General features: G+C 35.1%; 1 protein-coding gene across 2 annotated transcripts in view; it reads left to right on the top strand.

Annotated features, from left to right (window-relative positions):
• LOC136036232 (phenoloxidase-activating factor 2-like) overlaps positions 1-15,398 on the top strand; it is a 123,437-nt gene that overhangs the window by 95,871 nt on the left and 12,168 nt on the right. For both annotated transcript variants that reach the window (XM_065718329.1, XM_065718330.1), the window contains exon 6: positions 2,037-2,188. In XM_065718329.1, coding sequence (XP_065574401.1) covers positions 2,037-2,188 — 152 coding nt within the window. The remainder of the gene's footprint in view (positions 1-2,036; positions 2,189-15,398) is intronic.

A 15,398-nucleotide genomic window follows, 5' to 3' on the forward strand; every position in this document is an offset into this window, starting at 1 on the left:
GAGCTATTTGTAACTTACGAACGGGTGATCAGATCTTAATGAAATTTGATATTTAGAAGGATCTTGTGCTTTAGAGATCTTATTTTAAATTCCGACCAGTTCGGCGGACATTATAGGAGTTGGAGGGGGAAACCGGAATTCTTGGAAAACGTGAAAATTGGGGTATGTTTATCTTACAAATAGGTGATCGGATCTTAATGAAACTTGATATATAGAAGGATCTTATATCTCAGATGCTCCATTTTCGACTCGAAATCTTGCAAAACGCTTAGAATGGAGAGATCGGGATGGAACTTGATTGGAAGAATAAGCACAAGTTCTAGATGCGTGATTGACATAATTGGAACGGATCCGTTCTCTTTGGAGGAGCTGGGGAGTGTTAAATTGGAAAAATTAGAAAAATTGAGGTATTTTTAACTTAAGAATGGGTGACCGGATCTTAATGAAATTTGATATTTAGAAGGAACTCATGTCTCAGAGCTTTTATTTCGAATCTCGACCAGATCTGTTGACATTGGGCGGAGTTGGAGGGGGAAACTGGAAATATTGGAAAACACTTAGAGTGGAGGAATCGGGATGAAGCTTGGTGGGTAGAATAAGCAAATGTCGTAGATACGTGATTCAAGTAACCGTACTAGATTCGCTCTCTTTGGGGGAGTTAGGGATGGGGTTCATTGCTTTGGCGAGTTTGGTGCTTCTGGACGTGCTAGGACGATGAAAATTGGTAGGCGTGTCAGGGAGCTGCACAAATTAACTTGGTAAAGTCGTTTTCCCTTATTCGACCATCTTGGGGCTGAAGGGAGAGGAAAAATTAGAAAAAATGAGGTATTTATAACTTACGAGTGGGTGATCGGATCTTAATGAATTTTTATATTTAGAAGGACCTCGTGACTCAGAGCTCTTATTTTAAATCTCGACCGGCATAAAGCCTCTGATTTCCCTTTTAAATCAATCTATTGATCCTTAGAATTTTGCTAGAGCTCATACCATATGAGCTCTTGGCTCTTCCGGCATCGTCACAAGTGCCATTTGAGCTCTTAGCTATTGTTTTATTTAATCATCACAATGAACGGCATTGCTGTTACTGAGGATATTCTTTTGAAATAAAGCTTTCATATTTGAATAAAGCTTTTGTGGGGATAAAGCTTTTGAAAATTACGATTCACTATGTTATTGTGTGCAGTCTCTTATATGTAAGAAACATGGTGAAAACAGAGTTTTCGAACATTAAAACAACATACGTTATAAACAATAAACTTTAAAGATAATGTCTTTGAAATACTTAAAAACTAAAGCAAACTATTTTCGCATGCTGACCAATGTTCTAGTCGCAGGTATCGATCTTCTGATTCACTGCCTTTGGCCGTAGCGAAATGCGCGGTTGATGGCAAATCTTTCGACGCTTCCCGTGTTTTTCGCCCAAATTTCCCCAGGTACTCATTTAGAGCTGGGTCGGCTCTTTCTGAGCTTACAAATTCATACCATTGACCCCGTTCCATACAAAAATAACAAGCGGCACCAGGAATCGAACCCCTGTCCTCAGGATTTCAAGTCTAGCATGCTAGTTATATCATGCTGAAATAGTATATTTTACAAAAATCTAATTTTTACTAACTTGAGAATACTAAGCTATTCTTCAGCAGCCTCACCAAAATAGCGTGAGCTGTGGAGGTACGGGTACACGAGTTCGGCACACGGTACCCATGGGCACACAATGTCGGGAAACTCTCTTATGTGAAAGCGCTATTCGTAATATCTTGTTCAACGTTCACATTTCTTCTAATATTATTCCTTTTGTATTTTCAAAATAAATTGTAGAATAATATAGAAAATCTGGAAAGACTCTCCCAGTCTATAAGAAACACGTATATTCCATGGGAAGAATGCCCAGCAGACTATTTTAGGCCGCTATACGCTATACTATATCAACCGCTAAGATCTTTACTATTAATGAGAAAATTTGAAAATAATTATTATTTCCAGTGCCTAGGGTAAAACTGTCGACAAAAACATAACTACGATTTTACAATTTTTAGAGTCTCCTCATTCAGTGATTCTTAAAGAAGTTCCAGTGCCTTTGTGGGATAATGCAAAGTGTCAGGCAACACTAAGAACACAATTTGGACCCAGTTTCGTGTTACCAGAAACTTCCATCTGCGCTGGAGCTGAAGGAAGAGATTCCTGCGATGTAAGTTTCCTTTTTGTGTTTTCTCTAACAAAAAGAAGAAGAAAAAAAAATCGCATATAAAACACGAGAATCCAGTCACGCAATTTTTCATCCTGAATTCGTACAAATCATCTGATTTTTCTTCTTTTTTTTTCTTTTTTTGCTATCACCCATAACTTTCGTCGTGACTTTTTTTCTTTTTTATAGATGAATTAACTGACCCTAGGCCCATCTGTTGTACCTATTGAATAAGTAGATTAGTCCCCTGTTTACTCTCCATTATCAACGATTGTAAAAGTTACCTTTTATTACCTTTTACAAAACAAATGACAAGAATTTGGTTTCTGCGAAAATAACAATGGCAAAAAGCAACCTTTTAAAGTTTATAAGAATATTTACTTTGGCTCATTTACACATAGCCCACTTCTATGACGCAGTGCCTCTTCGCGCCTCTTTTGACACATATCTGCCACTTACGGCAAGCACTAAACATTGTACACTTTTTTTTAATGGACAACCCATTGGGGTTAATATCCATCAATATACTCGGTGACCATAAATAGGAATAGGATAAATTTCTGTTTTTTCGAGCGGAAAACAATATTTTCTATGGTGGGTGACCCCTATGTGCAAATAGCAATTAATTAGTTGGGTGTTTCTGAATAGAATTATGATGCATTTCTGCTGTTTCAGGGGGAAAACATTTTCACAGAATTATAGCGCCGAGACGGTGAGAATTAGAAACATATTTTTTTTCTTTAATTTAGCAGTAAAAACTTCATGAAAAGGGTTTCTTAAAATATAAATAAGACAAAACCCTGAAAGACTCAAAGTATCTTTTTCCAAAAAATATCCTTATAAAAGATACCTTAATTGCAATAGAAGCACAGGCAAACATTCGTAATGTTTACGTGTGTTTGCCTTTTTTGACCGAGTTTTGCTTGAATATGTGATCACCCATAGGTACCCCGTTCTCCAATCTTCTCATCAATCATCAAGTGTCCTAACTCCCGAGACTCTCCTGTTACTGAGAAGTATTTTCTTGGGTGACGAAAGTAACCCTTCTCCAGCCCTTCTCCATTTTAATAACGATTTTGACCTTATGTGAATCCACATTGCATTGGTTCTTCGGTGGAAGCCGAAAAAAAACGTACTAGACACCAGAAGTGTTGACACCTTCTTGGGACTTTTTGATTTGACACCATTTTGGGACTTCCTCTGCCGATCGATATTTCCCTTCTTTTCTGTATGTAATATAAATCAGCTCTAAATTACCCTAATATCGAATAAAGGAGTTACGACATTACCTTGGTTTTGAGCCTGAATCTCAGGTTTTTCTTTTTCGGAAAAGATAAGATTGAATTACCTGTCCTTAAACATTTTGACAAGGTTAACTGGGTGAGCTGAATTTTAGTTTTTTGGCTACCCGTTGCTTCATTTTTTTTCTTTTTTTTATGTTGACAGCCAAATATATTACAGGGTGTCAAAGGAAAGGTCAAATGTATGTAATAAATCTTAAAATATTTCATCACTTATAAATTACATAAACAATTTGTTTTTTGTGACAAATATTAGACAAAACAAATAGCATTTTTGACAACTACAAAAAAACATGTTTTCAGCAAGTAGACATTTCAAAAAAGACTAATGTATTCCTGACCACAAATAAATTATTTATTAGATAAATTGTTGTCAATGCTGGACTATATTTTAGGCTATAGTCTAGGTCTTAAGAATTTAAGTGTAGACATGGCATTAAGGAGAGGATCTACGCTTGGCGGTGGCATATGACAAAAAAAAATGTTTTGTGGGAGTAGGCTTTTGAAGCAAAAATAAGTTTATCTGTTCTTTACAGCAAATAATATTTTAATGGACCAATTATTGGCAGTGCTGGATGATGATTTAGGCTATAGTTTAGGTGTTTTCAGACACCAGGTTTGAAGCGTGTTTGGAGCGGATTGGACAAAATCGTTTTCAAGTTCTCCATGTTTAATTCAGTCAATCTTTAAACCGTTCATCTTAAAAGTTCCAAGCGTGTTGGGCACGGATTCTTCAAAATTGAAACGCGCCAGAATAACGTGGTTGAGCACAGGTTCTGAACAGCACACGAACCCGTTTTGATCACAGTACTTAAAACGATAATCTGCACAGCCCGTAACGAACTATGTGTTGGGCGTGGGTTATTAACTGAAAACGGGGTTATTAAATTTAAAAGTAAGGTTGAAAACGTAAATATTTGACAAAAGTAACATGTCTTTTTCAACATATAAATGTTGCAGTGCTGAACGACGGTTAAGGGAGGCTATAGCTTAGGCCTCGTTAGTTTAAAGGCTGGAATGTCATTCTGATCAAAATTTCATAGGCTCAAGAATTATAGACTACGTGTCAAAAAGTGAAATTTTCTTCAAATGGGGCGAAAGTAAGGTTGGAAAGGTAAATATTTGACAAAAATTACATGTTGTATGCAAGTAAACATGTGAAGAGAAAATTCGCTTATGAATATCTGACCGCAAATGAATTATTTATCAGATAAATTCTTCACAAAGCTGAACTATGCTTTGGGCTGTAATTTAGGCCTTCAGAACTTGAGGGTAGGGCATCCATTAAGGTGAGGACCCCTTTGGCTCAGATTATTAAAGGAAACACTGTTTTGGGCGTGTACAAAATTGAATAAAAAATAGCTTACGTACCCCTGACCATAAATGGATTATGTCGGATTCTTCAGAGGGCTCTGCTAAGTTATGGGATATAATCTAGAGCTTAAGGGTAGGGATTCCAATGAGGAGAGGATTCCCTAGGCTTAGAGGTGACATATTGACAAAAACAACAACCTGTTTGGTATAAGCAATCATGTGAAATAAAAATTTGTCTATGTGTCTCTGTCAGCATATAAACTGTTGATCAGATTGGTTCTTAGCATGGATGTAATATAATTTATCCTATAATTTATTCGAAGAACTTACGCAGGAGAGGAGGTTTCAAGGCTCCCCTCTATTCAAAAAATTTCCCAAAATTTTGCTACATCTTGTTCAAATTATCTAATAAAATTACTTTTTTTATTATTTAACCCGGCCTTGAAAATATCCATGTGTGCAGCCTTGATCTAGGACTTCAAAGTTTAATTATAGGGGGGCCATCAAAGAAAAGATCCATGTGAGATACAGACATATTTGAAATGTGGGCTAAAAAGACAACGATTTTTTTTTTTTTTTGAAGAGGTGAGAATAAGGTTCTCCTGCATGGCTTTTCTGGCTCTCCTCCCAACAGTAACTGAATTAAAGGGTTTTCTTATATGTCTCCCATAAAACCCTTCAATATAAATTTTGCGGGTATTGAATAAAGTATACTGACAAATACATATCAATATCAGAAATATAGCCCCAGCCCTGACTCTCCCTCTAAAATGCCATCCGTAATTTTTTCATACTCTTAATACATTTTGCCTGTTCCGACAAATTTACCACCTCCCTATGAAATTAATTTCTGGTCACATGATTTCCAGCACACTTAATATTGATGGCAGTAAAAACAAAAATGAGAAATGAGCTTGTCAGGACATCTATATACACTTTATCGAAGCTTGACGGACAGCTACTCTGCGAGTTAGTGCGCAGGGCGGGTAAGTGCTCATACAAACTTTTTCTGGCCCTTCTCAGTATGTGTAAAAAAAAAAGTGTGTCAAAAAGTGAAATCTTCCTGAAATGGGGCGAAATTAAGGTTCCGTTTCATGGCTATTCTGATTTCTGGGTCCTCTCCCATAAAAAGTGAATCGATGTGTTTGTTGGATAAATGGATAAATGTGTTTAAATAAATGTGTTTAAATTTTGTTGGATAAATGGATCGATTTGTTTGTTGGATTACATAAAAAAAACTAGTTTTTTTAACTGAAAGTAAGGAGCGACATTAAAACTTAAAACGAACAGAAATTACTCCGTATATGAAATGAGTTGTCCCCTCCGCAATCCCTCGCTCTTTACGCTAAAGCTTTTAATTGTATTAAAAAGCAGAATTGTGGCAAAGAGTCAAACTTTAGCGTAAAGAGCGAGGGATTGCGGAGGGGACAACTCATTTCATATACGGAGTAATTTCTGTTCGTTTTAAGTTTTAATGTCGCTCTTTACTTTCAGTTAAAAAAACTAGTTTTTTTTAATGTAATTTCTGAACGTTTTTGAATTAATGCATGTTTGATTTTGACTCTCCACACGTTAACTATTCAAATGAAATTTACATATTAATTCCTTTTTTGGCTAAATGGCTTTCTCTTAGTTTTGATCATACGATTTTGAGAAATATGGGATGGGGAAGGAGGCCTAGTTGCCATGCAATTTTTCGGTTACATAAAAAGGCAACTATTAATTTTAATTTTAACGAATTTTTTTATTAGCAAAAAATATACGTAACTTTAGAATTAACTTACGTAACAAACTTTTATATTCTTTAATTTTTATTATGTATATGAGGGGGTTTGTACCCTCGTTAATACCTCCTTCTTTACACTAAATCGTAAGTTTTGTCCCAATTCTTTAAGAATGACCCCTGAATCAGAAAGGCCGTAGAATAATTAGTTGAAATTACTAAAAATACTTTAGCATAAAGAGCAAGGTATTTATCTCCTCCTAAATACCTCGCTCTTTATGCTAAAGTATTTTTAGAACCCCTCATATACGTAATAATCTCTGTTCGTTTTAAGTTTCAATGCTACTTCTTCCTTTCATTTGAAAAAACGTTTTCGTGTTTTTTTTTATTGTTTTCTTATAGTAATGCTAGAGAATCCTGCGCCCTTTTCATTGAATTTTTCTTCCCCCATGACAGATTCCTCCAAGGAAAGATCATCCAACATAGCCCTCTCCCCTCAGCCCCACCCCCAAACAAAATAAAATCCCCCTGAAAACGTCTGTACACTTCCCAATAACCATTACTATATGTAAACACTGGTCAAAGTTTGTAACTTGCAGCCCCTCCTCCAGGGATTGTGGGGGAGTAAGTCATCCCCAAAGACATAGTTATTATGGTTTTCGACTATGCTGAACAATATGGCTATCTCAAAATTTTGATCCGTTGACTTTGGGAAAAAATGAGCGTGGGAGGGGGCCTAGATGCCCTCCAATTTTTTTGGTCACTTAAAAAGGGCACTAGAACTTTTCATTTCCGTTAGAATGAGCCCTCTTGCGACATTTTAGGACCACTTGGTCGATACGATGGACTCTGGGGAAAAAAAAAACAAACAAACAAATAAACACGCACCCGCGATTTGTCTTCTGGCAAAAAATACAAAATTCCACATTTTTGTAGATAGGAGCTTGAAACTTCTACAGTAGGGTTCTCTGATACGCTAAATCCTACGACTTTTAGGGGGTGTTTTCCCCCTATTTTCCTAAATAAGGCAAATTTTCTCAGGCTCGTAACTTTTGGAGGGTAAGACTAAACTTGACGAAACTTATATATTTAAAATCAGCATTAAAATGCGATTCTTTTGATGTAGCTATTGGTATCAAAATTCAATTTTTTAGAGTTTTGGTTACTATTGAGCCGGGTCGCTCCTTACTACAGTTCGTTACCACGAACTGTTTGATGACCCCTGAATCAGAAAGGCCGTAGAATAAATAGTTGAAATTACTAAAAATACTATAGCATAAAGAGCGAGGTATTTATCTCCTTGTAAATACCTCGCTCTTTATGCTAAAGTATTTTTAGAACCCCTCATATGCGTAACAATCTCTGTTCGTTTTAAGTTTCAATGCTACTCTTTACTTTCAATTGAAAAAAAACTTTTCCATGTTTATTTTTTCATTGTTTTTTTATAGTAATTTTAGAAAATCCTGCGCCCTTTTCATTGAATTTCTGTTCCCCCATGACATATTTCTCCATGGAAAGATCCTCCCACATAGCCCCTCCCCTCAACCCCACCCCAAAAACCAAAAAAAAAAACCCTGAAACCGACTGTACACTTCCCAATAACCATTATTATATGTAAACACTGGTCGAAGTTTGTAACTTGCAGCCCCTCCCCCAGGGACTTTGGGGTAGTAAGTCATTCCCCAAAGACATAGTTATTATGATTTTTGACTATGCGGAACAAAATGGCTATCTCAAAATTTTGATCTGTTGACTTTGGAGAAACAATTAGCGTGGGAGGGGGCCTAGGTGCCCTCCAATTTTTTGGTCACTTAAAAAGGGCACTAGAACTTTTCATTTCCGTTAGAATGAGCCCTCTTGCGACATTCTAGGACCACTTCGTCGATACGATGACCCCTGGAAAAAAAAACAACAAACAAACAAATAAACACGCACCCGTGATTTGTCTTCTGGCAAAAAATACGAAATTCCACATTTTTGTAGATAGGAGCTTGAAAATTTTACTACAGGGTTCTCTGATACGCCGAATGCCATGGTGTGATTTTCGTTAAGATTCTGTTACTTTTAGGGGGTGTTTTCCCCTATTTTCTAAAATAAGGCAAATTTTCGCAGGCTCGTAACTTTTGATGACAAAGACTAAATTTGATGAAACTTACATATTTAAAATCAGCATGAAAATCTGATTCTTTTGATGTAAATTTTAGCGATTATTTTAGAGTTTCGTTTACTGTTGAGCCGGGTCGCTCCTTACTACAGTTCGTTACCATGAACTGTTTGAAAAGAAAATAATTCGGTATTTCGGGGCTTCTGATATTATTACTCCTTTGCGGAAGTTAGGCTCAAAATTGGAAAAGGATTATATTTTTTCGATCAGCATTAAAATGCGATTCTTTTGATGTAGCTATTGATATCAAAATTCAATTTTTTAGAGTTTTAGTTACTATTGAGCCGGATCGCTCCTTACTACAGTTCGTTTCCACGAACTGTTTGATAAATTGAGTAATATGGAGAAAGTTGTCCGAACTTCCTGGATCGAATTGTCTGAACCTTCAGATAACAGGTATGGATCTAGCGTTGTGGGAGGGGGACGATTCTTTCCATTCAAGAAAACTATTACCATATGCATCTTGTTTTCCCAATTTGTCGAAAACCTGCGTCCTCCATTGAAAAGCAACCCCACCACCAAAAATAATAGTCGTTTGGCTCTTTTTAAAGGAATTTCTTAGCGAGGAAACTTACTTCTATAAACAAATTTAAGAATAATTTATGGTTGAATATAATCATTTAGGAGGAAATTGAAAGAGAAAAGACATCTTTTATCTGTTGGTGAATGTATTTTCATGTCCACTCGATTACCCAATTACTTATGGTAACTTATTTTTGTACAAAGGCGCTTGCTTATGACTGGTTACTGTTATTTATATCTGCCTGTCCTTGTGTCCACGAGGACAGGGGTTTGAGTACTGGTGTTGCTGATTATTTGATCTGGAACGGGGGTCAGTGGCGTGACTCTGTATACTCAGTCAGAATCAAACCACCTCTAAGTGGGTCCCTATAGAAATTTGGGGAAGGTAAAGAGGAAGTGTGCGAAAGCACGTGATGGCCGTCCCCCAACCCCCTATTGCACTTTCTGGCAGAAGAGCCATGGAACGGAAACCAGCACCACCGGTTTGGATTTGGCAGTTTTGTGCCGCATCCTTTTGCCCTTTTTAATCAAATATATACAATACTTCAAATGACATTGAGTGAAACCGAAAAAAACTTCCACCATTGTACTACAAATCTCGCCATTACTTTTACTTTTATAGCTGTGTTTTGACAGTATTTAAACATTTACTTTAAACGCAGTTTTTTCGGCTGGAGAAAAAAAATAGTCCTGGACCAAAACAGAAACAAATCAATCATTCACACATGTCAAGACATTTCCTTGTGGGTTAGAATTAATGTTCGGCTGCTGAAGGGTTAGGGAAATTAGTTAAAACATTTGACAATTCTAATGTGTAGCGAGGTATATAAATTTTTGTGGAATGACGACAATTTGAAAAATGTTAAAGCTAGCTTCTAACTGGTTTTGGATTTTGCTTCGGCAGCAAGATTGAACAAAATTTCTTCCTCTGAAAGAATATTCGGTTCACTTCTTTTGTTAAAATCCTATAAAAAATTTCGTTTTTGAACCGACAAAATTTCCCTAAAAATAAATAAAAGCTTTCTATTCGAAGGATTTAATATTGAATGTGAAATGTTAACATAAAATATTACTCAAGTTCTATCTTACATACTTATTCAGAAGAGCCTATGTTTTGTAGAAATTTCTAGGAGCACTTTTGAGACTTGCTATTAATTGTACTCACCAGCCCAAGTCCAAGTATTGACGTCGCTTGGTCGTTTTTGATAGTAGAAATTATCGTCATCTTTTTATCGTCAATTTTCCATGAAAATTTTGTTCCCTCCTCTCTAAATTTCAAAATATACCCTTTTAGGTATTATCATTCAAAACAAAATGAAAATGAAAATAAAAATTGTTCCCCTGGTCTTTGAAAAATAAATTTTTCCAATCTGTTCTTTTGCATGAATTTGCGTCCCTATGAAAGCTAGACCTCGCTAAGGGAGGGGGGAGAAAAGAAAAAACTCTTAAGACAAACTAGATGATTTTGCACTAACTCAGGGTCATGGATATTTTGTGCTTGTGGTCAAAGTGCATTGGTGGGAAGAGAGGGGTTTAAACTTAATCTTTTCCGCCGCTACTTGTAACACAGCTTTGAGGACAGAACCAGTTGGAAATTAGCCCCCCCCCCCCTTCCTTGAACTGACTCCTCCTTCTGAAATTTTCTGTGAGTTTAACAAAAAATGCATAAAATCAAAATTATAGAAAAATTTTGCAAAAGTGGAACCCTCTTTACCCTGTAAACCATTAAAATACTTTTGTATATTTGACAGACAATCGTTAAGAGAGCGAAAGCGAGAGTTTAACTGACCTTACTAGACATCCAACAAACAAAAGCAACCAAACATAATTTAGTAACATCTGCTATGATATAAACCACTGTTTATTACCTCAAAAGATACAAATGAAGGATTTTATTTTTCATGAATTGACGACTTTTAAGTTTCAAAACTTCATGACAGTGATGATGAAACATTAGCTGAATTATTAATAATTATATACAGACAAATAATTATTAGAGGCAAAGAATTAATTTGAAACATTAATTATTTACAAGCTGATACTCCCTATTATTACTCAAGGTGTAACATTCAATACATGAATGAATAACAACTTTCTTTACCCTCTTCTTTTAAAAAATGTAAAAAAAAAATAATTATTGAACCGAACCTTTGGACAGGAAACTTATTTTGTTCTTTTTTTTATTCATCCATTTGCCTTTCTCACAGTGGTGTTAATTGGGGGGGGGGAGCTTGTCAATTGGATGTGTTCCCCCCTGGACTTATTTTGCCTCCCTTTTGGTTTTGAATAAAATTGTTTTGGGGGGTATTTTCATTTGAAAAATGTTTTTTATGTTTTATTGAAAAAAATAGAGAAAACGACAAATTTGCCGCCTCTCTAGGCTAGAAAAAAAAAAACATTTTGTTCCCCTAAATTTTCGTAAATTGACGTCACTACTTTATTATCTTTTAATTTTAGCTTTATAGATGGGTCTGATATGACAGTATTTCTGAATATTTAAATGTTGTTTTAAATCAGTTGTAATTCAATTTTGTAATTCAGTGTAAAATTTATGTTGTAAAATGGTCTTTCCACTTGTTAGTCTCATTTTTAAGTTTTTCCCCTGATTAAAATATTTCTGCAAATTTCTTGTAAACTCTTTTGTACTTGGGAATTCTTTTTTTTTTTTACAGTTAATAGGAAATTGTAAGAAAAATCAAACCGTTCGTGGTAACGAACTGTAGTAAGGAGCGACCCGGCTCAATAGTAACCGAAACTCAAAAAATGGATTTCTTATAACAATAGTTACATCAAAAGAATTGCATTTTAATGCTGATTTTAAATATATAAATTTCATTAAGTTTAGACTTACCCATCAAAAGTTACGAGCCTGAGAAAAGTTGCCTTATTTTAGAAAATAGGGTGAAACACCCTTGAAAAGTCATAGCATCTTACCGAAAATCACACCATCAGATTCAGCGTAAATTAAAAGGAATTCGTAAATTAAAAATTCATTCTAACGGAAATTAAAAGTTCTAGTGCCCTTTTTAAGTGACCGAAAAATTGGAGGGCACCTAGGCCCCCTTCCACCCTCTCTCTTTTCCCAAAGTCATCAGATCAAAATTCTGAGATAGCCATTTTATTCAACATGGTCAAAAAGCCTAATAACTTTGTCTTTGGGGACGACTTACTCCCCCACAGTCCCCGTGGGAGGGGCTACAAATTACAAACTTTGACCAGTGTTTACACATAGTAATGGTTATTGGGAAGTGTAGAGACGCTTTCAAGGGGATTTTTTGGTTGGGAGGGGGTGGGCCGAGGGGAGGGGACTATGCGAGGGGAATTTTTCATGGAGAAATTTGTCACGGGGGAAAAAAATTTCCATGGAGGGGGCACAGGATTTTTTTTAGCATTTTTTAAAGAGCAATGAAAAAATAAATATGAAAAGTTTCTTCAACTGAAAGTAAAGAGCAGCATTAAAACCTGAAACGAACAGAAATTATTACGCACATGATGGGGTTCATCTCCTCCTAATACTTCACTCTTTATGTTAAAGTAATTTTATTGATTTCAACTATTAATTCTACGGTCTTTGTGATTCAGGGGTCATTCTTAACAAATTGGGACGAAATTTAAGTTTAAGCGTAAAGAGCGAGGTATGGACGAGGGGGCGAACCCCCTCATATACGTAATAACAACTTACGAATTTAGAAGTTCGTTACGCAAGTTAGTTCGTAAGTTACGTGTATTTTTACTAGTAAAAACGTTCCTAAAATTAAAAGTTCTAGTTGCCTTTTTAAGCAACCAAAAAATTAGAGGGTAACTAGGCCGACGCCCCTGCTCTTTTTTTTTCTCAGAATCGTCCGACCAAAATTATGAGAAAGCCATTTAGCCAAAAAAATAATTCATCTGGAAATTTCCTTTTAATTATTCATGTGTAGAGAGCCAAAGTCAAAACATGCATTAATTCAAAAACGTTCAGAAATTAAATATAAAAAAAACAAGTTTTTTTTAACTGAAAGTAAGGAGCGACATTGAAACTTAAAGCGAACAGAAATTACTCCGTATATGAAAGGGGCTTTTCCCTCCTCAACACCCCACTCTTTATGCTAAAGTTTTTTACTGTTTTCAAAAGTAGAGTTGAGAGAAAGAGTCAAACTTTAGCGTAAAGAATGGAGTGTTGAGGAGGGAAAAGCCCCTTTCATATACGGAGTAATTTCTGTTCGTTTTAAGTTTTAATGTCGCTCCTTACTTTCAGTTAAAAAAAACTTTTTTTTTATTTAATTCTGAAAAGAACCTTCAAATGCAAATGACGGTTTATAATAGCATTTAAAACTTTAGAATAGGTTTGAAATAAAATTTAAAAGTGTAGGGCACGAAAATTGCCCACGATTATCTATTAAATGAAGAAATTTCTTATTTTCAGTATTAAATTATTTTCTTTAACAGCTTGGTGAATAATTTAATTATTTTAATGAGAATTTTTAGTAACAATTATTAGGAGCAACAATTGTTTGTTATGAGTAATATTTATTTGTTAGAGAGGTGGACCAGGACTTGGATATTCCCTTTTGAGACATCTCCTTCAGAAACATATTATTTGTTATTACCACACGCAAACATACTTTCTTTGGAAAAATACTGTGATTCCAAATTTTCTCGTTCTTTTTATCAGCTTATAATTTCACGAAAAACTAACCCCTCATGTTTGCATTCATTTTACTGGCTCAAAATTTCACACAGGAAAAACAGGTAAATAAAACAATGAGTAAAATAAAGGCAAGGCTATTTGGGTTCCCTTTCTGGCATACGCTTACCAAATAACGCAATTGTCTTTTAAATACTTCACAAACGTAAACCAATGGAATTGATGCATAATTTTTTTATATAAATGTATGCGTATAGAAGTATAAATGTATATATATATATATATATATATATATATATATATATATATATATATATATATATATATATATATATATATATATATATATATATTTATATATATAGCTCTTTTGATTCATTAATGTAAAAATTTCATTATTTTCCACTACGGTTAAAAAAATGTTTGCCAAAAATTCACTATTTTCAATCACTTTGTCTTGGAGCCACTGCTCCATGCTTCTTTTTTTTTTACCATGCGCTGGTACAAGGTTTTCATTTTTTTTTCTACGACCAACCTTTTGAATGAAAAAAAAAATTGCAAAAAGAAATCACACACAAAAGTTATCTTTTAGTAAAAATCCCGTTATTTGCTTTTTTATTACATAAACACGAATTTCAAAATAATTATATAAAAGAAATAAAATTGAAAAAAATAAGAGTTGTATTTGTTTAAAGCTTTGCTAAATGGAGTGAACTTCATTTCTACTTATTTTGTCCTTGTTGTGAATAATGATGTTGTTTGTCATTATATAATGATTTCAAATAAATGCTCTCCTGAGGCATGATTGCCAGAGTTAAAAACACCGTGGTAAAACGATATGTGAATTATATTTTTTTTTCTTTTGGCATCTGCAATTTTTTTCTATCATTTTTTTTTTTTTATCTGGCAGAATTTTCCTACTCTAGATCGTAATTCACACTTTGAGAGCTGTTGCACATTTCAAGTCACTTTACTATCCACAGAACCTTTACTTAAGTTAAACAGCCAATTATGCCAAGAAGCGCAACATGGGAAAAAGAATTTTTTAGCGCATTATTTGGCCACGATTTTGTGTGGCCTTGGGGTCCTTTTGACCGATCTTGGGAGGTTCCTCCTTCTGTTTTCCAGTTTGTGGGTATTAATGTCACCTTTTTCAAGTTATAAATAAACTCTTGTATTTGATTGGATGCGGTCCTGCGTCATTTTTAAGACCGATGAGGCTTTTTGTGGGTACATTTTTCCGGGGGGAGGATATTTTACTGGTCTGTAATCTTTCAGACACAATCTTTCAAGTTTTAAATTTTGGTGGCTTTCCTCTCATGTATAATCCTCCATCTAGGGGCAATAAGAAAATTAGACCCTGTTTGGGCTACAATTGGCCCAATACATTTTCCCACTTGTGTTATTCTCGATCTAGGGCTTATTTCTCTAAGCTTCCAACTAATTAAGATCTGTTTCTGGGCCATCTTGCACCCTTAAGCCTCCCAACAAAATGTGTAGCCCCCTTAAACCAAAAGCGACCCATAAAGGTTTCAAGGCTGTCGGAATAAGAAGCTTTTTGT

Source organism: Artemia franciscana, chromosome 15 (assembly GCF_032884065.1).
Source record: "Artemia franciscana chromosome 15, ASM3288406v1, whole genome shotgun sequence".
Taxonomy (NCBI): domain Eukaryota; kingdom Metazoa; phylum Arthropoda; class Branchiopoda; order Anostraca; family Artemiidae; genus Artemia; species Artemia franciscana.